The 22,599-nt window shown below is 42.5% G+C and overlaps 1 protein-coding gene across 1 annotated transcript in view; it reads right to left on the bottom strand.

Moving 5' to 3' along the window:
* Nucleotides 1-1,724: 1,724 nt before the first annotated feature.
* CDKAL1 (CDKAL1 threonylcarbamoyladenosine tRNA methylthiotransferase) overlaps nt 1,725-22,599 on the bottom strand; it is a 2,392,744-nt gene continuing 2,371,869 nt past the window's right edge. The window contains exon 15 of the mRNA XM_086965147.1: nt 1,725-2,505. Within this exon, the coding sequence (XP_086821273.1) occupies nt 2,341-2,505 (165 nt within the window). The 3' untranslated portion in view covers nt 1,725-2,340. The remainder of the gene's footprint in view (nt 2,506-22,599) is intronic.

The following is a 22,599-nucleotide window of genomic DNA, read 5'->3' as shown; positions in this document are numbered from 1 at the left end:
GGATATTACCAATGTCTATTTCTAGCATTGGATAGCTCCGGTTGTTAGCTGTGGAGTGTTGTTACGTGGCACTTTCAAAAAAGGAATTTCTTGTGATGTTATATTTTGCACTGACTGGCGTTGTTTCGTGGAATGTTACAAGCGCCAACTTCTGACTTTTAGTATCACAATATTACAAATGCCATTTTCTGATAGTTGGTCCAATATCACACATTCTAGTTTCAGACAGCGAATGATGTGTGATATTACAAGTACCTTTTTCTGGATGTGGAGTGTTAAGCATTCAACTTACTTACAAAGAGTATCTGGGTTTATTACAAGTGGTACTGTTTGACTGTGAATGCTTTGGGGCGTTTACATTTCGGTTTGCTGACAATGAGTGTCCGGGGATACTACCGGCACTACTTACTGATACTGGATGTTACGTTTGCCAATTCCGGACAGTGGTGGTCTTGGAATCATATAATTGCCCCTTTCTGACATGGGGTGTCTGAGGATGCTACAAGTGTTACTGCCTGTCAGCATATCTTGGGAGGCTACAAATGCCACTTCCTGTAAATGGTGGCATAATGTGTTAAAAATGTCACTTTTTTTGCGCAACGCTCTTTATTGGTATTTAATAACCCTATACAATATACTAATAGTAATATCTGATCAAGTGCAGTTTCAAAGATCTCATAGATTAAAGTTTTACATATATAAAAGGCTATTATAAGACATATTTGAGGGTAAATACAGCCTAACCTACTATCATTCGTCACACCAGCTCTCTAGATCATAATAGCGTCATTTTTTATTTACAAATGGTTTTCTGCTTTGGATGTGAAACAGCATGTAATTACTTTTTCTCTACTTCTAGTTGTTTCCTCAGTTCCGGGGATGGGCTTGTCAATTAACTTTTCTGGAGAGTTCTTATTGAGCGCCCCAAACATTCTTGATCCGCAAAAGTCCCTTTGCATTTAATGGCTGAGTCCTCCATCAGTGCTCCCCTCAATGTGACCTTGCCAGCAGCACAGAGTTTGGGGAAGATGTTTTTGGGTGGCATTTTTATATTTGTTTATTGTTACGTGAGATGGGAGTTTCTTCTTGTCTTTTAAGGTCTTATATATCTAGTTTGAACAGGCAGGAAGAAGATACCAGCATTGCAAGGACAAACAAAAGTAGAACTTTTTTTACGTACATGGGCGTTCATTAGTTCATAATGTCTTCTTAGTTATATATAGGGTAACAAAAATTCTTAGAACACTTTTTTATTATAACTTTTCAACATGCTGCACATCAACCAACATGCTCTACAACATAGTTTAAAAAACATTGCCAAAGCCAATAGCTCTGGCTAAACACTTATAAGTTCCCAAAGTTGTCTCGAGACCTATTGGCTATGCCAATGCTTGTTCCTCATTGGAAAGGAAAAAACAGGTTGTGGGTGTAGAAGAGGGTGTCATTCTTATATTTAAAATGAAACATCTTGTGTTTCATTGCAATCTTGCAGGAATATACAGTAAAACAATCTACAATCCCTGCAGAAGTTATGTCCACTTAACCAATCTCTGCCTTTATGTAAGAGAAGGGCCAGAAGCCAACATTTTGTATCATAGCATAGAAAATGCCATTTATGAATGTTTAAATTTAACAGTTTAATTAATCTATAGTTCTGAGTCCAGGAAACGAACAAAAGAACCAACAATTACATATTATTTTATACAATGAAAAAAGACACAAAATTGTTTACCAAAGATTTTAATTGGTTTTCAAGTTTTCATTTCACTTATTCGGAAAACAACATAACTGCTTCAGAAAACAAAATAAAACACAATACATTTTACAAAAAATATATTTTCTTCGTAATTACTTGTTATTGGGCAGGCTCGTATTTGTAAAATCTTCCTAAGCTAGGCATTGTTCACTGTATGCATGGAGTCCTGTATGCAGGAAATCCTAATCCATTTGCAACTCAATTTTCCCTTTCCTGAAGAGTGTGTTATGTGACACACTTGGACCAACTCTTACCATAAGAGATGTTGTCCAAATCATTCTTAGGTAATGGATCTCTCACCAAAAACGTGAGAAGCATTTGACAGTGATTGGAGTCACACGAAAACGTTTTATATAAATATGAGCAATAAAATAAGATAAAATCAAAACACATGGTTAAAAGAAAATCCAAATTTGCTCTTTAATTTAAAAAAACATGTTCTGAATGGGTACTTCGGCCTTGCACAATGTCTGTAAAGAACTAAGGTCAGTCAGTGTTCACAATGGTTTCTGAGAAAGATATTGCCGCAGATATGGTTGCTCTCCCTTGAATACGCCAATCACCCCAGGATGTCGTAGCCTGTTTCACAAGGTTGTCGCCACCACGAAGGCGACGAGGACAGCGAGAAGCGCTAGACTAACAGAGAGCATCTCTGTCCGACCGACTCCTGGTAGCCAAGGCAGCTGCATTGGCATCCGGAAGCTCTGCCATTTCAAACCAGCGGTTTTCTCTTGCCTGGCTCTCAACTCCTGTGGGGAGAAAAGAGGAAAATCAATGTGACGGATAAATATTGGGCTTTTTCAAAGACGCTTTTCCGAACCACAGTGAAAAGACAAGCAATTACCATATTAACGCCGCCTGTGAAACATGATTCATTTGTTTTCACAGCCGATTATTAGCTTGTGTATTTATGTACCTCACAATTCACACTGCGAGCGTGCGTCAGACAATGTCCCCACACGTGCCATGCTGTGTCGGTCTCGTAAATGAGTAACTGTCGAATCAATAAGCCTGTTACAACACATAGAATCTCCCGTCAGGAATGTAATCAAAAAGCCTGTTTTACATTTGCCTTTTGCAGTTTTTGCCGGGGTGGGGACTGTTGCTTCCTGCCTAGAGCTGCTCCCTCCCTCCTTCGGGCTCTAACAAGTGGGGCGCCGGCTGGTGAAGCGGAGGGCCGGTGGCGCAGCAGTGTTAGCCCCGGCAGGCCCGGCCAGCGCTAGTCCTTGCTCTGCTCCCTGGAACCCTTCCAGGGGTGTCTTCCTGACTCTCGGTGGAGTCAGTGGTGCAGCAGGGTCAGTGGTGCAGCAAGGTCGGCGTGTACCCGGTGCGGAAAATGTCTTGCCACCCCGGCTTGACAAAATGGCAAGAAAATGTTTGACACACATTTTTGCCATTTTGTCACCCCTTCAGTGATGGCACTTGTCACCTCAAGCCTGACACCCCCAGTCAAAAATATGTGTTTAACCCCTTCACCGCGGTTGCTGGGGCAAGGGGGTGGGCGTTGCGCTCCCTTACTCATGACGGCTCCACGCCGTCATAAGCCATGGGTTGCGTGTGCTCATGACGCCGTGGAGCCGTCATGACCCCGCCCACTCACTAATTCGCCCACCCAGGTGGGGAATTAGTGCCGCGCAGGAAGGGCAGCAGCTGATGACGGTTCCACGCTGTCATGAGCATGGAAAGAGTTAAAACACATATTTTTGCCATTTTGTCACCCGCCTCAGTGATGACACCTGGGGCGGCCAGCACCTATCACACCCCCTTCCTACGCTGCTGGGTGGGGTTGAGGGTGGGGACAGGAGAGGCACAGACCCCCCATCACGTTTAGCACACTGGGAGTCAGATGCACTCGCTGCAGGGACAGCTATCAACGCTCAGCCGCTGGATAAAGCGAGGGCCCTCATCGACTGCTGGTTAACATCACGTGGAAAGAGTAAAGACCAGACAAGCTGACATTCGCCGACTGGAGAAAACTCTTCATGCTTTTGGTTTAAATTTAAGTTGTCAATGTCTTATGGAGTGCAATCAACGACGTGTGACTGCGCTGGCCTACATGTTGAAATAGCAGGAAAAAAAACACATGGTTTTGCAAAAACACAATTCATATACAGTGTTCTGTCGTTGTGGTGCCAGGGGGGAGGGTGTGCTTAATGAGATGAGGCATCCTTATGACATCTCCTTGACACCCTCCCCTTAATAATATTATAAGGTTACGTGCTGTGCACCTGAAAAAATATGGTTTCTTTGTTGGAGTACTAGGTTAGTCGACTGGGTTTCATATGCTACTTCAGGACAGGCTCCGGCAGGGTAAGCTGTTTTGAGCCAGTAGTCTGGCAGTGCGTTGGTGTCACAGGGTGGATGTTTTTTAACTCAAAGGGCGACAGGGGAGGAGAAAATAGTGACAATGAGGGCAAGAAAGTTTGCCAAGGTCAAGGAGATGGAGTACATGAGTTGGGAAGGGCTTTAAATGATGGTGGTTTCAGAGGGGGGCCGAGTAGTTGAATGGACACTGTTGGTGGTTGGGTAGATGTTTGGGGATGCTACTGGGAGGTATAAGGGTGATTCATTGTTAGAGCATATTTTGTGCATTAATGCAGCAGGATTATAACAGTTTGTATTGTAATATGAAATTTGGCTTATTGACCAGCCCTAACAAAGCACATATTCACTCTCTTAAATGGTGGTGTATATATATATATATATATATATATATATATATATATATATATATATATATATATACTTTGCAAACTCTGTCATTTTGGGTAGATTACTTACCTGTGGAGTTTCATTACCTTTTCCCTGTTTCAGCCCTAACTAAGTGAAAAAGAGTTTATTTCTACAAGATAAGTTGCCATTTATATTAAAAAAAGATATATATATCCTTTGCACTCCACTTTGCCTATAGATACAGTCTTATAGGAACCCTCCTGTTCTAACCTATCCACGCAGTAATACAAATGACTGAAAAACAAAAACAAGGAAAGAAGAGTCTTACTCATTCTAATTATTGTACTAGTAATTAATTACAGCATTTCCACCATGCATCTGTTCCTTAATAGTCTTTAAAAAGATCAAACATCCACAGTAGGGCCTGCATTTTGAGTGACACTCAGAGCCAGCAGGACAAAGCTGTATTGACTCCAGTGACTTTTCTTCGGTCTTAAACAAATCCGAAAGATACCTTTAAGCACAGACTGCACAAAAGCAACAGAATATGAATAAGAACATGAATGTCAAATCATCAAAATGCAAGGTGACATCATCTGTCCTTTGATTATCAAATACAATTTTATTTGGCGACATCACATGAGCCTTGATGATGCTATCGTAGGAAGTGACATCAATGAAAATAAAAAAGACATACCAAAACAGGTTATAGTCAACCTTGGTAATTAGGGTGTCACAGGCATGACGTACTTCTCCAAAGAGAAGAGCTAAAGAGCGTGATGGAGGATGAAAGAGGAAAAAGAAATACTAATGTAGGAATAGTGAAAAACGTAACTAAATGGAAAACAATGGAAACACCCTCCAAGTAAAACTGCCATTACAGCTAGACACTACTAGAAAATATAAGCCATGTAATATTTTTTTCGGACTGTCTCACGCAACTTGAAAGTCTTCCTGTATCATACACAAATTGGCCCTATATGTGCCAAAAAGGACTGTTTATGTTTTGGATGCAGTTCAAAGAATCATGTTAATTGCATCAGATGGGGATGTATATTAACCACCCAGTGGTTCTAGATCCTGAATTGATTTCTGCTTAGAGTACATTCTAGAACATTGCAATCATGGTCTGAAGATACACGTGCTGTGCAAATTGCTCTTCACAAAGTAAGCGCACTTGGATGGTATGCCATTAGTGCTTTCTTCTTGAAGATTTATAATCATACTTCTCATAGCAAAAACATTTAGACAGGATCATGAAATCGGTTAGCTTTATGCTAGAAAAAAATAAATGTAGAAATTGCCCCATATGTAGATATTAACAACCACATTTTGAAAGTGGTTCATCAAAATGGATTATGACGGTGACAAGATAAGGCACTTGGAAAAAGCTGTGGGAAAAGATGTAGGTGTATATACTTTCTGCAAGCATAGAAGATCGCTTTGTATGAGATGCTAGTTTAAAGCCAGCAATAGGACTGTCCAGGAAGTGGTTTAGACACTCAATTATATATCACTCATGCTTTGCTCTCAGTAATTCTACTGTTACAGTATTTGTAGCACCAACCATAGTCACATAGGACTGATAAACTCCTGCAGAGCAAGTATATGTTCTCCAGTACTTAGGTTCACTCATTCTTATTTTATGGCAAATAAGAATTAAACATCTCACATTTAGTAACTTGAGAGGCAATGGGGATGAGAGACTGATATTAAAGATTTTTATGAGAACGAAACTATGGAAAACAACGCATCAAGTAGCATTTTGATTTCTTTGGAGCAGAGGAAGTATGAGGACCAGATTCCTGCTATCCCCCTCTACTTTTCCCTCTAAAAGCAACGATTCTATGATGCAATGGGTCGCATACGAGCACATTTAGTTCACGCCCTTGACGAATCTCCTTTCTAGACTCTTTAGGGAAATCATACATTTTCGCTAAAAGACCTCGTATGAAATTGTTAAGATAATCGGAAAACGTACTTAATCTCCCATGCAAAAATAAAAGATGGATCTCCGCTCAGGCTAAAGAGTGGGAGAGTAAATTTACTCTGTTTCCATACATAAAAATATCTAAATTGGATGTCACAGGCGCATGAGGTTCCACTCTGGCTTTGGTTAAGGGAGAATCCCTTTCCTTTAGAATAGATTATGACAGCGTGTAATACAATTACAGAGCTGGGCTCAGGGAGAAATCATTGGAATAACAAGGAGAATTGACGAGCGATTGTATGAATCCATGAATAAAAACCATATTTGTTATGAATATTAATAGGACAAACAGTGTGTGCCTTACCCTAGACACAATTGCCTGATAACACATTTACCAAAACCAGAATATGATTTTCCTCTCCTGAAAAACAAGATATAAGACCCTGGGTTCTATGTACCCAGTGATTTAAATGGGCCGGTACCGAGTACTGGCACTTTTCTATTTTGAGAGGGAGAGTACCAGCACTTCTCCAGAGAAATGTAATACTATTAACTGGAGAGTACCAGCACTCTGGTAGAGAGTACCTGCACTCCTAATTTCCCATTTCAAGCACTGCAGGTACCATAGATATTTAAGAAAGTGCCGGATGGAAGTCTGGTATTCCTAAAGAAGTTATTAAAGGCGCTGGTGATTGCAAGCAATTGTCCACTGTGGGCAATTTCAGATCCACCTTTGTGCGCATTACATGCAGTTACACACTATCGCCCATTAGAAGACAGTTCACAGTTCCAAAGAGGTAAAGCCACAACTCTAACTGAACCGAGGCAGAACAGCCACTGGGTGACAGACGCCCGGGAGCGCTTGTGCCCGCCATTCTGAAGAGTCGGCTCAATTACTGCTTTTGTACGAGGAAAACCATAATTATTGTGTCGAAGGTAAAAAAAAAAAAAAGAAACTCAAAGGGGCCACATGACTAGCCGTGACTAATTGCTATGTGGGACTCTGTGGCATGGAGCCCGAGCAAAAGTGCATGTTGGCAGGTGGCGGATTACAGGGCATGTGACCCTAGAAAGGGAAGCGGGCTCTGCTGCAAGGGCTGCAGGTGCAGGGATTAGGGGCCGTGCGAAGAAAGGAAAAGTAAATGGAGAACTGCCCTGGGATGTAATGCTTTCCTCTTAAATACATACACATTAAGGGATTTCAGAGCTGGGCCCCGGTGGATTTTGAAGTGTCTGTGCGCTTTCATCGCAGGAAACTGTGTGCACAGACTGATAGCACTCTGCTAGCTAGGTAATTAAAAAATATTCCTAAGGCGTCAGATAAATTAATAACTCGCTGCAGCTACTTTCGGTTCAGGAGCTGAAGCTAATTAACCTTCCTTTCTAAAATCAACTCTAAACCCTACAGTACCATGTCCAATTATTCAGCATTGCACTACCAATTGAAAGACAACCCCCCCCCCCTGCCCCACACACAGCTAAAACCTTCCAACTCCGAAAGGTATTTTCGACAGAAACTTAGGCAGTGCTCAAGAGAGCATCCTCTCCCTAAACACTTATTGTAACTCATTATCAAATGTAAACCTTGTGCTTGCTGCTTCTGCCACTATAGTTACGTTCCAGGCAAGTTCTGCCCCTGTTTGTTGTGGTGCCTACAGCTCTCTCCTTAAAAGTGCACACCTTTCTTTCCATCCATGCTACATGGACACAAAAGAGCAGACTGCCTCAGTGTACAAATGGCACGCATTCACCGTGATTAATACCAGGCGTGTTACCGGTATTTTTAAATATATCTAAATATCAATATAGTCTGGTCTTCAAGCAAACGCCCTCTCTCCTCTGAGAGTCCCCCCCTCCAGTCTAAACGACCCACCTCAAATAAAGTACATGCTACCCTGCTCAGGAAGCACTAACATGATCCGCGATGCATGATCCATGCCTTTGACAGCCAGATTACTTGCAAATACATTTCTGCAATCTTTATAAGGTTGGAGCAGTAGACTGGCCTAAGACAACAGGGCAATTTCCCACCAATTGTGAAGATTTGCCTTCATTAGGCATGTGACTTTCAGGTCATACCAAACTGTAACTCAAGTGTACATCCTTCTCATTCAAAAAAGACTAAAGCTGAATAAAAGCTGTACTACCTCAACCTACCTGTGAGAATTCACTGTAACTGGATTGAATATGTAAGACTCGCCTGGTAGGCTTGCTCCTAAAACCCCAAGAGTTGTATTCTGCAATGCCTAAATAGATGGAGACTTCTGGTGTTTGCATATGGGAAACGGATACAAAGTAGATTTTAATAGCTCCCAAACTGAATCGGTGGGGAATGGTCATCAAAGCTTAAAGAGATTTTGCGATCACTTAGAGGGATGCAAAATAAACCTTCTGTGGCTTAGTATTAAAAACCCCATTACTGTCATATTGTCTTGAAAATCTTCTGTAAAAAGTAATGGATATTCATGAGGAATGCAAAAGTGCTAACCAAGCTACAGGACTGCTTCAGTTAGCATTACTAAAAAAAAGTGGAAAAAATAATCCTTCATTACATTTCGCCAAAATTAAGTCATCAGTCTGATTTCGTCAGGCTGGCTTTATTCATTTCAGATATTTGCAGACGAGATTTCACACAAAGACATAGAGAAAGAAAAATACTATGTAAATTGTAGCTTTGGCCCTGCCTTAAAGTAAAAAAGAAGTAGAAAAAAATAAACGACGCTATGCGGGCAGGGTCCCCAAATAGCCTCACCGGACAGCATGGAAGTGCCTAGTTTTAAAGTGTAAATACCACCATAAACATTGCAACACATTTTCTCTCCTTGTGTAAGAAGATTGACAGTGCAAATGGGCTAGATTTAATCAGATCACAACGGTGGTTCGGTGCAAACCATTACCCATTTACAATACGTATTGAACTGGGTACAGGCCACTTTGCTTTCTGTCTCACTTCCTACTGGCAACACAAACTTTAGATACATTGCAATGGCCACTGTTAAAATGCTAGGACCAACCAATTGAAATAGATCAAGTCTAGTAAAGTGCATTCATAGTTAGATACATTCAGAATAGGAGTACACAACCTGTGTGTTTTCAACTGATTCCTGATTTAAGCTCAAGATTGCTTTCTTTGACGACAGATAGCCAGAAACTGGGTTCTTTAATTTTGCTAAAGTGCATGATCAAACTGGGTATGGCAGACTAAGGAAAAAGTTCTGTCCTATCTTTCAGGCTATCCGGAGGTAGTTACAGGAAGAGTTGAGACAGTCTCAATTTGCAGGAAAATGTTATAATCTTTCGGGTGGATCCTCAATATCGCCTGTGGGGGATGGGAATCAACAGGGATTAGGAGCCGAAAACAAATGGTACTAGTCCCACTAATGTTCCCACTTCTTCATAGGCTCTATTCCCTCCTGCCCACACATCTACTACACCAACCGTGAGAACGGGGGTGCCAGAGTAAGGTAGGATTCTGGGAGCTCCCTGTTTCACCTGTGGCCCTTGGATGATCAGACCTCGATAGTTATAGGCTGGCTTGGCAAATTAATATGGAATATTGATATTTTGAGGTTGCAAAACAGCATGTGAAAGTTTCTGGACCAGCAGAACCCACATATGAGGGAGTGATGATAAAAAGCCTGTTTTAAAAGGCAGTTTTGCAATCAAATGTTCTCTAGAGTGTTAGTGCTACCTCAAAAAAATCAATGAAGGAGGGTGAAGTTAATTTTAAAATATCGAAAATAGAACCCACGAGACACTAAACATTCCAATCCAATAGCACAAGCTCATGTAATAGTATATGAAATTATGAATACTGTACTCTTTCTGAACTCAGCGAGAAGAATGATGGCTTGGACACCACGGCTATACAACTGCAGCGCATCTACATCAGAGGGTGCTTCTGTGAGCTGTTTAAACTGTGTTTACTAGGGCCTGTGCACTTTGTTTTTTGGCCAGCAGAGGGAGTAAAGTTTTATTCAAACAGTATTGTTAGATTTCAAGTTAGTGAGGCCCTTACCTGCTGAATTCCAAAGTGTGGATTGAGCCTGTCTGTCTCCTAGGAGATTCTGAACAGGAGAAGCAGCTTCCAACTCCCTGGTCAGCAAACCTTGTCTGAGGTTACTGGGACCTTATATAGTCTGCTAGTGGTTGGTACATGTCTACACTGATTGGTGGTTGTCTCTGGTGTTTCTATTGGATTAGTGTTAATGTCTTCGTTGGTTGGGTATTTGAGGGTTCTGATTTGTTTCTGGGTCTGTGATTCAATCATTGTAGGGTTGGGGCTAGGGTTAGGATTTCTATTGGAAGTAGGGACTATGGCTTCCTATGTTATTGGTTGTTGGGAGTAAGGTGGGACTAGGGCTAGGGTTAGACCTTTAATTGGAAGTAGCAATTAGGGCTTCTGGTGTGATTCGTTGCTGGACTAGGTGTGGGACTTAGAGTAGGGTTAGGCTTTTCTATTGGAGGTAGGGACTAGGGCTACCTGTGCCATTGATTGCATGGACTTGTTTTGGGACTACTGGTAGGGCGAGGGCCTTTATTGGACGTAAAGATCAGGGTTTTTTTAACTGATCGGGTGCTTGAACTAGGGCTAAGATTAGCTGTATGGTCCTGGTCTCCTATTGGTTCTAGATTTTAGGGCTAGTGTTGTGATTGGATAGTGTTAGGGTTCCCATTGGCTGAAGGGGTCACCTGATTAACTAGGGCTATAAAAGGCCAGGCTTAGGGCGTTTCAGCCCAGGCGTCGAGGCTAAGGGCAGAGAGGACAAGGGCAGCTGCTTGTTTGAGCCTGTTAAGGGCAGAGAGGACAAGGGCAGTTGCCTGTTCGAGACTGGTCGGGACTAGGGCCGGAAATGCAGCCCTTTTTCTCACTGATGAACTGGGATCACTGCCTAAAGTATCAAAGGAAGTAAGAAACCTCAGAATGACCATGGACTCCAAGCTGTCGATGAATGCCCAAGTGGATAAACTAGCAAGATCAAGCTTTGCTACTATAAAAACGCTGCAACAAATTTTCCCTAATTTTGGATTTCCACACAAGGTCCAAGCTACCATCTCCCTTGTTCTGTCCAAACTCGATTACGCCAATAGCCTCTACCACAGATCACCTTTAACGACCATGAAAAGACTACAACGGATTCAGAACTCTGCTGCCTGACTACTCTTGCATATCAAACCGCAAGACCACATCTCCCCTGCCTCGAAAGCCCTGCATTGGTTACCGGTTGCCAGAAGATCCACGTTCAAGCTGCTTTGTATCACCCACAAAGCAATACATGGAATGGGACCACTCTTCATCAGGAATAAAATCACCAAACACATTCAACAAAAGAACCTCCGCTCTAAAGGAGCATCTCGCCTCAAAATCCCACTATACAAGAAAAAAATCGTGGGTGGCACATACTTCTCTGTTCAAGCAGCCAAACTATGGAACTCTTTACCCCCCAACATAAGGTCCACCGACAACCACCTTATCTTCAGAAAACTACTCAAGATTTTGCTCTTCCCCACATCAGAACCATACGCAAACAGAAATTTATAGCACATCCCTCTGTATACAAGCATTTTTTTCCCACTATAGATATGTACCTATCTTTGTGTATTACTTTGTATAAACATGTAAAATAATTATGTTGTTGAGAGAAAAAATAATAATAATAATAAATAAATAAATAAAAATCATCTTTGGTCTACATGTACATACTTCCATTGTGCATCTATGTACCTTCCATGTACTTGGATCTGTGTGTCTGTTACTTTTCTCCTGAAAAAGCATATCCAATGCATTACCCTATTTCTCATCCTGTGCCTCTATCAATATCTTTAATTTACATATACTTACCTCCTTTATGTATCTATTTACTTTCAATGTAATTATGGATCTATATATTTATCACTTTCTTCTAATTTAGCATTTCCAATGCACTTCCCTATTTCTCAGCCTATACTTCGCTCAATATATCTTCTAACCCAACCTTCTGACTCATCTCAAACTTCTTCTACTACTCCTTCCAATGCACTACCCTATCTCTCATCCTATACATCTATCAATATATCCTCTACATCCACTTTCTCATTTATCCCAAACCCCATACCACTACTATGATTGCTTTTCTAGACTCTCTCCTACTTGCATCATTTGACACCTCTTTTACTATACCGATCCCCTAAAACAAACCTTTCTAAACTTTTCCCTCTGAGTACTCCCCTCCAAAACTCCTTTTTACTCATCCAAAAGCCTCCTCCTACTGCTAAGACCTAAAAAAAAAATAAACAAAAGAAATCCTTCACTCTTTTATCCCTCCACTATCTTTTTCAATCGAAATTTACAGACTAACATGTTCACTTTTCAAATTCCATATTAAACTATACTAATATACTACCCAAATAACTTAATAACATATCCACTACTTAAATTACTTCATATTTTTTACTATACTCATTTTCAACAGTAATCCTTTATGGGTTCTGGAGTGGCGTGCTACTCGCCAGAAAAGCGCTTTAACACCCATCAGGGGTAACAAGTGCTATATGAATGCAAATCTTTCTTCCCCCTTTTATCCATCCGCTATCCTTCTCACTCAAAGTAACTGACTAATATCCACCACTGAAATTACTTCATATTTCACCACTAATCCTTTGTAGGCTTCCTGAATAGCGTGCGCCAACAAGCGCTATATAAATACAAACATTTGTCCTCCTGTATCCTTCTGCTATCATTCCAAATCCAAATAACTGACTAACCTATCCACCACTTAAAATGTACTTGCATGTTTCACTGTACTAATTCAAACTAACTATATGGGTCCCGGAGTAGCGTGCTACTCACCGAAAAAGCGCTTCGACGCCTCGTTAGGGGTAGTAAGCGCTATATAAATGCAATTACAATACAATACCTAAAATGTTATACTGGTATAGTGCTACTGGATGTATTTGCAGACAGAAAAGCAGCCCATATTTTGACTGGATGCACCTTCTTTAAAGGAGGCCTTGTGCTACAGAGACATATTCTGCCATGCTTCAGTCATGAAAGAGTTTAGCTTTAACATCACATCCACAGCAGGAACCCTCTTACATCAGTTGTTCAACTCTTTTTCAAAGAACGACCTGTCATGGCTAGATCAATTTTAATTGTGTCCATTGAAAGACCAGGAAAAGGAAAATTTGCATATGGCTCCAGCCTTGAGGGAGACAGTTATTCAGTACCTAGTCTTATGACAGCAAGGCGAGCTGAAAACACCTCTACAAGGAAAACTAAAATTCGACTTTCAGCATCTCCTCTCTCACCACACGTGGAAACACACACGCACACTTTGCATGACTTTATCAAAATTGGCCCCTGTGCTTCAGTACCAAACTTATGCAACTCTCCTGCTTCTCTTTGAAAACCCGGAATCCAGACAAAATACCTTTTCATCAAAAGAGCTCGCGGAGGACCCCCTGCTAATTCCCCTCTTTTCTCGGAAGATGAAAGCCTCCTCATGAAGAGTTGTCACACTGATGAGATCATGAGTTTATGAACCAGCTTACGTTTGATCAGAGCTTCATATCAGATGTTTCCGCTGAATAACGAGGACTCAGACAGTGAAATCTTTCACTGTTAAACTAATCTAAGCATCAACAATGTTTCAGTGATGTGAGCAGATAAGGGGTGCTTGTTGCCAGAGGAGATGATTATCCTAGAAGGCCCTTAACCTCTTCCGTCATTTATTAACAGAAAACTCTTGTGTAGGAGGCAGTAATTGCCATTAGCAATCACGTCAGGCTCTGGATCATTCCAATCTCTGCTCCATTTACTGACAGAAAACTTTTAAATACAACATAAATTTCTGTTGATAAAGCTTAGCAGCCTCATCAGGTTACAGCGTTACGCACCATTCACTTTTAACACCACTGTCCATCTAGGCCTACAAAAAGTCACTACCTTCTATTTTAACTTTTTTGTATTTTTGAAGTGCTGTAGTTCACATGAACGACATCAGTGCATTTCACAACCCAAGCATTAAATATTCAGGTGTATATTGGTAAACACAGCGGATGTGACCGACCAATTTGGATTTTGTGACATTGTTGAGGCATGGCTTTAAGGGTCAGGGAGTGTGTAAGAGAGAGCTTGATTTGTGGTGACTCGGGCTGTAGCCACTGTCAAATTGTTTCTTATGTACAGAGAAGTTGTAAAATGGACTGGCACTGGTGGTCTAAAGGATGAAAATAGGGAGTGTTAGGGGAGGTAGGGTTGGAGCGGTAAGGTTGAATAGGGCAGAGGTAGGCCATTTGAGGGATGGAATATTTTTTTAAGTATGGGCGAGAGTGGCTGTTGAGATGGGTCATGGCAAAATGTTCTGGAGAATAATGGGGTCGTTCCAGGTTTTCTGAGGGCCAGAAGGTCTATAGTAGATCAGACGTATTCTGCTAGTGATCTCCAAGGACATGGCCAGGGACTCTAGATGGCCTTGTTAACATGTCCTTGATAATACTGAGAAGCCCATAGTGACCCATCACGAAGAAAATAAGCACTGCCAAAACCAACAGATTTAGAGATGGCTGCCCACTTTTGGCTTTGCTAATTTTGTGAAAAACTTTGCAAATTTGTTAAAGGGGACTATTTTTTGTGCAAATTGATCATATGCCACACCCATTATACATATAATCATTTGGCTCATGTAGCACTCCAAAATGTCCATCCCCAAAATCATACCGAGACCCACACAAGACCCAACCTCATACACGTCCCACTACCACACACCCTCAAATTACAGAACACACATTCCATCTCATGCTTGTTAACAGTTGCTCTATGTTAATCCAAGCCCCAGACACTGCAGATCTCATCACCTATCACAAGCTTAACACCCTCATCATCACAGAATAATGGTTCACTCCCATATCCAACACACCCTTCTTTCCACAGGCAGATGCATACATAGTTGTGTACTACACTCCTAAGAATCATCCATAAGCAATGGGGCCTGACGATGGTCTCATATGCTGATGACACGCAGCTGGTGGTCACGCTGAGTGGGGACTCAGACATGGAGGCTCCCAGGTTTTGTGAAGGTCTGCGAGCAGTGGCTAACTGGATGAATTCCAACTGTCTCCAGTTAAACACCAAGAAGACGGAGGTTATGGTGGTCGGTAAGCAGGTGGCGTTGTGGGGTGACAAATGGTGGCCCTCTGAGTTAGGTGTGACTCCTCTCCCAGCATGGGAGATAAAAAATTTGGGAGTATGGTTGGACCCGACTCTTAGTTTCATCTGCCATACCAAGAAGGTGGCAGCTTCTTGCTATGGCATTATTAGAGGGCTCAGACCTATTCTTAAGTTTTTTGATGTGTCCACCAGGCAGCTGGTGGTTCAAGCATCAGTGTTATCCCGGCTAGATTATGCCAGTTCGTTGTTGGCCGGGATTAATCAGGCAGAACTTACCCGGCTGCAGCGAGTTCAAAATGCTGCAGCCAGAGTAGTGATTGGTTTGCCAAGGAGGTGTTCGGTTACCAAAACTCTGCACTCGCTCCATTGGCTTCCCATACCCCAGAGGATTCAGTTCAAGGTTCTTTGCCTTGCGTTTAAAATCCTCAAAGGTATGGCTCCCAAAATCTTGGAGAATTTGCTTACGCCGTATGTCCCTTCGCGTACCCTCAGATCTTTGGGGCAGAATCTGGTGATGGTCCCGCGCTTTAGACTGGTCAGAGCTGGTGGTCGCTCTTTCCGTGTGCTAGCGGCGAAGTGGTGGAACTCCCTTCCTCCGCACATTCGGGCGATGGATGACCTTTTCCAGTTCAGACGGGCCGTCAAAACTCTTCTGTTTGCTTAAATTCCTCTGCTGTCTTTTTATCCCTTCTGAGTTTCTCAGTGTTGTGTTGTGTTTACCTTGTCAAAGCGCCAGGACGCACCTTGGCTGGGGCAGCTGTGCGCGGTACAAAAATTAATAACATAACATAACATAAGACCCTTGGTCTTGCACCCTAGGTAAGCAAGTGACAACTCTGAGGAGTTCCTGACATGCAATTCTCATTCTCTGCAACTCAGATAGCGACCCTGCATCTCATCTACAGGCCTCATGGGCAGAACAAGGACTTTATTGATAATGTATCACATCTCCTAGCCACCACCTTCATCTGGCATGCCCACACCATCTTCTTAGGTGACTTCAACCTCCCAGGCCACACAAGCTCATTTGGAACAGGAGAACCCCTCCTCAACCTCATCTATATACTCAGTGTTGTGCAGCACATAGTGACCAACCAACACACCCCTAGGGCCAAATCTTGGACATCATCTTCTCAACATCACCAACAATCTAATACAAACGAGCTATACCCCTGGTTTGTACTAACCACCTCGCCTCCATGCCCCTACTTAAGGCCCTACCAATAAACGGAGGTTAACCCAATAGAAAATACCACACCTTCAGATACTGCAAAGACTTCTCGATCAACAATCTAATGCTTCAATTGTCACTAACACCCTTCTAAACGACTTTAACACTTGCTTGGAAAACTATGTTGTCACGAGGCCGATGACGACCTGGGGAACGAGACACCTTACTCCCCTGTGACTCACGTGAACAAGGTCCTCTTCCTTCGTATACAGTCCCCGTATCCGGACTGTCGCTTTAGGGACATGGGGTTCAGTCTTCAGGAGAAAGGTGGTCCACAAATTCTGATGACGTCTCAAGTAGGAGCCAATCGGAAGTGAGGGAGGAAACGGCAAGAGCAGAAGAGGAACAGAGCGAGGACGCCAAGTGGAGAATAGGAGCTGGAGGTATCAGAGAAGAGGACGAGAGGAAGCGAACCTGTCCGAAGAGGAATCGAGAGAGCGTCACCAACACCAGACGTGGACGAAGTCCCCGATGAGAAGGAGAAGCCAGGAAGCCAACAACATCATGCTCCACCCTGCCACGCTCCTGGAGGAACGTGGCTGAACCCAGTACGGTTTCAACCGCGGGGGTTCACGGATCACAGGGTGGGAAAAATAAACAAGAAAATGGGAGGTCACCTATAACTAGAACCGGTGATAGAGACGGAGAGCACAGTGGCGGTCACATTTTCACTGTTTTATTTTGGCTACAAGGTATTACTTTCTCCATTGGCCCCTACCCTATCATCCGTTACCAACTTCCAAACGGTCACGAGTGTCTTCTTTCTTATTTTCCTCCTGAGGGGTTCCTGACACAGAGACTGAATCATCCTGTGTAGAAGAGGCTGAGAGGAAGAAGCATTCCGACCCGATCTTTAGGAAGCAAGGGGACAGTCTCAAAACGGTCTTGAAGCATAAATACTGATAACCTAACTACAAATGGAGTGTAAACATCAAACAAAAGAGAAAGCCTGTCATTGCCTTCTCGGGTTTGATCTCCCCCCCAATGAGACGGTGACATATGTGAACAGTCACACTCCAATAACAACGCACAAGTGCAAGCCAAATCCTTCAGCACAGTGTTACACTAAAGACCTCTCTGACAATAAATGCTCCATCCGCAGAAAGGAAAAGAAAATGGAAAAAATAGAAGTCCAAGTGATCTCATAATACTGAAGTCCCTTCGTGCAACATGTAGAGATCAGTCAAAGCAAAGTACTATTCCACCAACATAAGCAGAATGCTCTTTAAGATAATCAAGCACTGCATCTACCCCCACCTGACACTCTTACCACACACTTTACAGACAAGTTTAGCCTTTTCTTGCTGGTTGGCATACTACACCCCTAAAACTCTTAATAACTCTTAATTAACACTGTCCGGAAGAGGAAAACAAATTTGATATTTGATATTTATTAGCATTTGTAGAGCGCTAACTTTCGCTCCGGAGGGAGCATCTTGGCGCTGAGCTCACAGAAGGTCGTCTAGGGGGGCATGGATCAGATAGCTGCGAGGACTGAGGAGTCGGGCTGAGAAAAGATCCAGGTTTTCAGAGATTTCCTAAATAGGCTTTCTGAGGGAGCGTGCCTAAGGTTGGGGGGGAGACGGTTCCATGCCTTAGCCGCCAGAAAAGAAAAGGTCTTTCCACCCTTGGATTTTAGTTTTATACGGGGTTCAAGAATGAGATTGGCGCTGGATGACCTCAAGCAGCGAGTAGGAGTGTAATGCTGGAAGCGCCTGGTCAAGTAGAATGGACCCAAGCCCCTGTTTGCTTTAAATACAGTGACTAAGAGCTTGAATAAGATTCTCTTATGGAGGGGCAGCCAATGGAGGGTGTTAAGGGCTGCAGAGGCTGAGGCCCTACGGGGAAGTTTCAAAACAAGCCTGGCTGCTGCATGTTGGACACTCTGCAGCTTTTTCAGAGAGGACTTTTTAATGCCTGCTAGGAGGCCGTTGCAATAATCCAGCCGGGAGAGGATAAGCGCCACCGCGACTGCTTTCCTGGCTGTGATGGGCAGAAAATTAAAGAATTTCTTTAATTGCCTGATCAGACTGAAACAGCGCCCAGCGGTAATACGCACATGTTCGTCGAAGCTGAGGGAAGCGTCAAATTGGACGCCCAGGTTGCGGGCTGAGGCGACCGCGCTTGGTGGTGCTTCGGAGTTTTGAGGCCACCAGTCTTTGGGGGAGAAGAGTGTGCCTTTACCTAAGGGAATTATTTCTGTTTTGGCGCTGTTGCATTTTAAATGGTGAAGATTAAGCCAAGAAAAGACATCTGACAGACAATTTTGGAATCTGATGGCAGCATCCGGAAGTCTTTTATCGATAGTGACGACAAGCTGGGTGTCGTCAGCGTAGGATGTCACGAGAATCCCATGTGACTCAATCAACGTAAGAAGGGGGGCCATATATACATTGAAAAAGAGGGGGCTCAGGATGGAACCCTGGGGTACCCCTGAAATGATAGATCGTTCATCAGACAGAAAGGTGCCCAAGGAGACCGTTTGGGAACGATTGGACAGGAATGAAGCTATCCAGGCAAGGGCAGAGCCCGAGACGCCAATCTCACGCATCCTATTGATTAGAACAGCATGTGAGATGGTGTCGAAGGCCGCGGTTAGGTCGAGCAGGATGAGGACGGCCTGCCTGCCCTCATCCTGCAAGAACTTGATAGTATCTGACAGTTCGATCAGCGCGGTCTCTGTGGAGGGGCCGGAGCGAAAGCCAGATTGCTGTGGGTGCAGGATACCATGATTTTCCACAAAGTTCTTTAATTCCTCATGAACTAGTTGCTCAGTGATTTTGCCTAGCGCAGGGAGAAGTGAGATAGGGCGCATATTAGACAAGTCCGTAGGGGATTTATTTTGCTTTTTCATGAGGGGCTTGACTGTGGCCTTCTTCCACTCATGAGGAACAATGCCGGAGTCGAGGGATTCGTTCACAATTGCATTGATTAGAGGGTTGACGGCCTCAACAAGAAGGTGCAAGATAACTGGGGGGCAGGAATCCGTGGGAGCGCCTGATTTGCAGGCTAGTATGGCTTTATGCGTTTGCAATAGAGAAACTGCTTTGAATTGGCTTAGTGAGGGAGAAATTGTGACTGGCTCTGGGGCAGGGAAGGATACAGGGGGGAAGTCCTTGTGGATATTATTAATTTTCTCCTCGAAGAAATCCGCAATTTGATCACAGAGGGCTTGTGAGGGAGGGATTTCAAGTGCCAGGATGGGTGAAAGATTTTACGATATTGAAAATCGTTTGTTGTTTCTGTTTAGCAGAGTCTATTGCTTGAGTGAAAAATGCCTTTTTTGCTTTTTTAAATGTTTCCAATGCCAGGCTGAAGGCGAGGGAAATTGGCTTCACATATTTTTTAACGTGCCCAAAACTCAACCTATTCTGGCGTAAGATCTTCTCATCAATACGCTAGGCAATAAAAACGAGGCTTGGCCCAGAGGCAGAGGTAGCTCTCTTTGGCATTTCTAAAGTTAGGTCTGATTTGACCAAAGCCGAAGAGACCTATACGGCGATCTGTTCTTTAGTGGCTCGTTCGCTAATTCTCCAAAATTAGAGGTCTGAAGACGTACCTTCCTATTCTAAATGGTTAAATAAAATGCAAGGGACCAGGAGGTTTGATGAAGTTTATGCTAAGAGGGTTTGTGTGACAATTTTTTTTTTAATTGTCTGGAAGTTTTCTGAAAATTGTTATACTTTGATAGAAACGTAACAATTTTTTAAAAAATAAATATATATATATATATATATATATATATATATATATATATATATATATATATATATATATATATTAGAGATGTATGTATTGACGTGTTAAGGAGCACTTTAGCATATTGTACTTTTTCTGTCACTTACTAAACGAAAGGCACAGTGGCACTTTAATATTGTAGTACTCTTTATAGATATAATATTTACACCACTTATATAGGGCTCTACATGGTCTTTTTATTAACTTCCTAGGATCAAGAGTACAAGTGATCTTAGTTCAATGATTATAGGTAATCCTTAGGGCCTTAGCATGTAGCACAATAGCACTTTAGAAATGTCTGCAGTGAGATCAGGTTGTTAAATACTGTATGATCTAACCAGACTTTTGTCGTCATTTAAAAAAAATATTTGGTGTCTAGGTGCAGCTATTTAATCCATATAGGTTCCACTTGAAAAATGAATAAGAATGTCTTTTATTGTACAATATTGGTTTTTACTCCCAATTTAATTTCACTCTTACACATTATCACCACCTACACCACAATCATACGCCAGGGCCCTCACATGCACTGCACCCAACGGCTAAAGTAATAAAGATCTCCACCAAGTAGGCCCCGTCATGGATGCCAGATCGGCTATTGCAGCGCCGACCCGAGTAGGAGCAGACCCAATGATGAAGCCAGGCACCTGCTTGTTGCGTGTGTGAGGGTCTTCTTCCGTAAGGAGGAAACTCTTCTCCTGTCTTTGTTAAAGTCCACTCACTGGGGTTCACCTTTGAGAACTCTTACCTCAACGTTCACCACATATTAGGAACTGCATACCTCTTTGATTCACACTAGTTATTGGGCATGTATGCTGGACCTAAGTAAATAAAAGCCCTGAGTTTCCCCTCTTGGAAAAGATAATTTACAAAGCCATCACAAACAGCACCTCAGCATATGCTGCAGCCGAGCTCATCATCCAGGGTGACTCTTGGCACACCTGCAACCAGGTCACTCTCAGACAGGAGACTAAGAAGTGTAAAAAGGAGCAAACAAGGCAATAAGCATTTCACATCTACACACACAGGCTCCGGAACAACCCTGTATCCATCCCCATACTACATCACAATGTAGTAACACTGCACTTCTTCTGAAAGAACCCAGGTACCTCTCCCATCATTCATTACCTGTATACTTGCATTTGACCCTGTACGGCACTCCATTGCCTTTTGACTAGATTTGTGCTATAGAAATACCAGCTACATACATGCAAGTGCACATTGTGCCAGTAAGTGATGTGGGTTGATCCTGTCTCATAATATATATTGTGTTGGGTGGGCGCAACAAAACTGTGAATGACACGGATGATGACAGCTGGCTGAAAACCCCTATACGTACATTATATTTATGATTTTATTAAAATGTAAAGGTCTTAGATAACACAGAATCTAATAATGCCTCCATAGGCCATTTGATGGCAAGCACAGTGAGAATTCTTGCATGTTTACATGATCCTACCTCATGGAGAGATTCTTTTTAGTGACGTATTAGAGTGCACAAGTATACGTACTCTATAATATGAAATACTAAGCAAATATTGCAGGTGTATTGGTTTATGGTTACACAGCTCAACACCTTTCTACCTCTGCATTGTGTCATATTTTAATAGTTCGTTAAATTGGAGCTTCAGAATCACGCAATTGTAATTTGATTCTCCTCAAGGTTCATAATGTATATAACTAAGTTATGCTTCAACCTCCAATGCAAAGGAACTGCCACAGTTACAGTAAATAATATGTTCTATCCTCTTAGCCAATCCATTACTCCATTTCTCCCCCTTCAGTACCACAGCTGCCTGGCATCCAGCACACAGACCCTAAGGCTGACACAAAGGAGGCCGTTGTTTCCTTTCAATTTAATGTCCTCAAAAGATTTTGCTGCTCGCATTTTACTTCAACATCGATTAAGGCTGTGGCGCAATACTCTAACTTATAAGTCATCGACCTGTGTTAACTTAAAGTTGCTTTAATAATGCTTTAAATGCCCACGTGAATGACAAATGCAATTGGAAGTAAACTGACAGACATATGTAGATGGCTGTGTACATATAAATCTTGACTGACATGGATCTACAGTAATACATTACGATGTTTTTTTTACTTTAGATCTGAGATTTATATTT

The sequence above is a fragment of the Lissotriton vulgaris genome, chromosome 4_1, assembly GCF_964263255.1.
Source record: "Lissotriton vulgaris chromosome 4_1, aLisVul1.2, whole genome shotgun sequence".
Lineage (NCBI taxonomy): Eukaryota > Metazoa > Chordata > Amphibia > Caudata > Salamandridae > Lissotriton > Lissotriton vulgaris.
The sequence above is the reverse complement of the archived record's forward strand: the minus strand, read 5'-3'. Positions and strand labels throughout refer to the sequence as shown.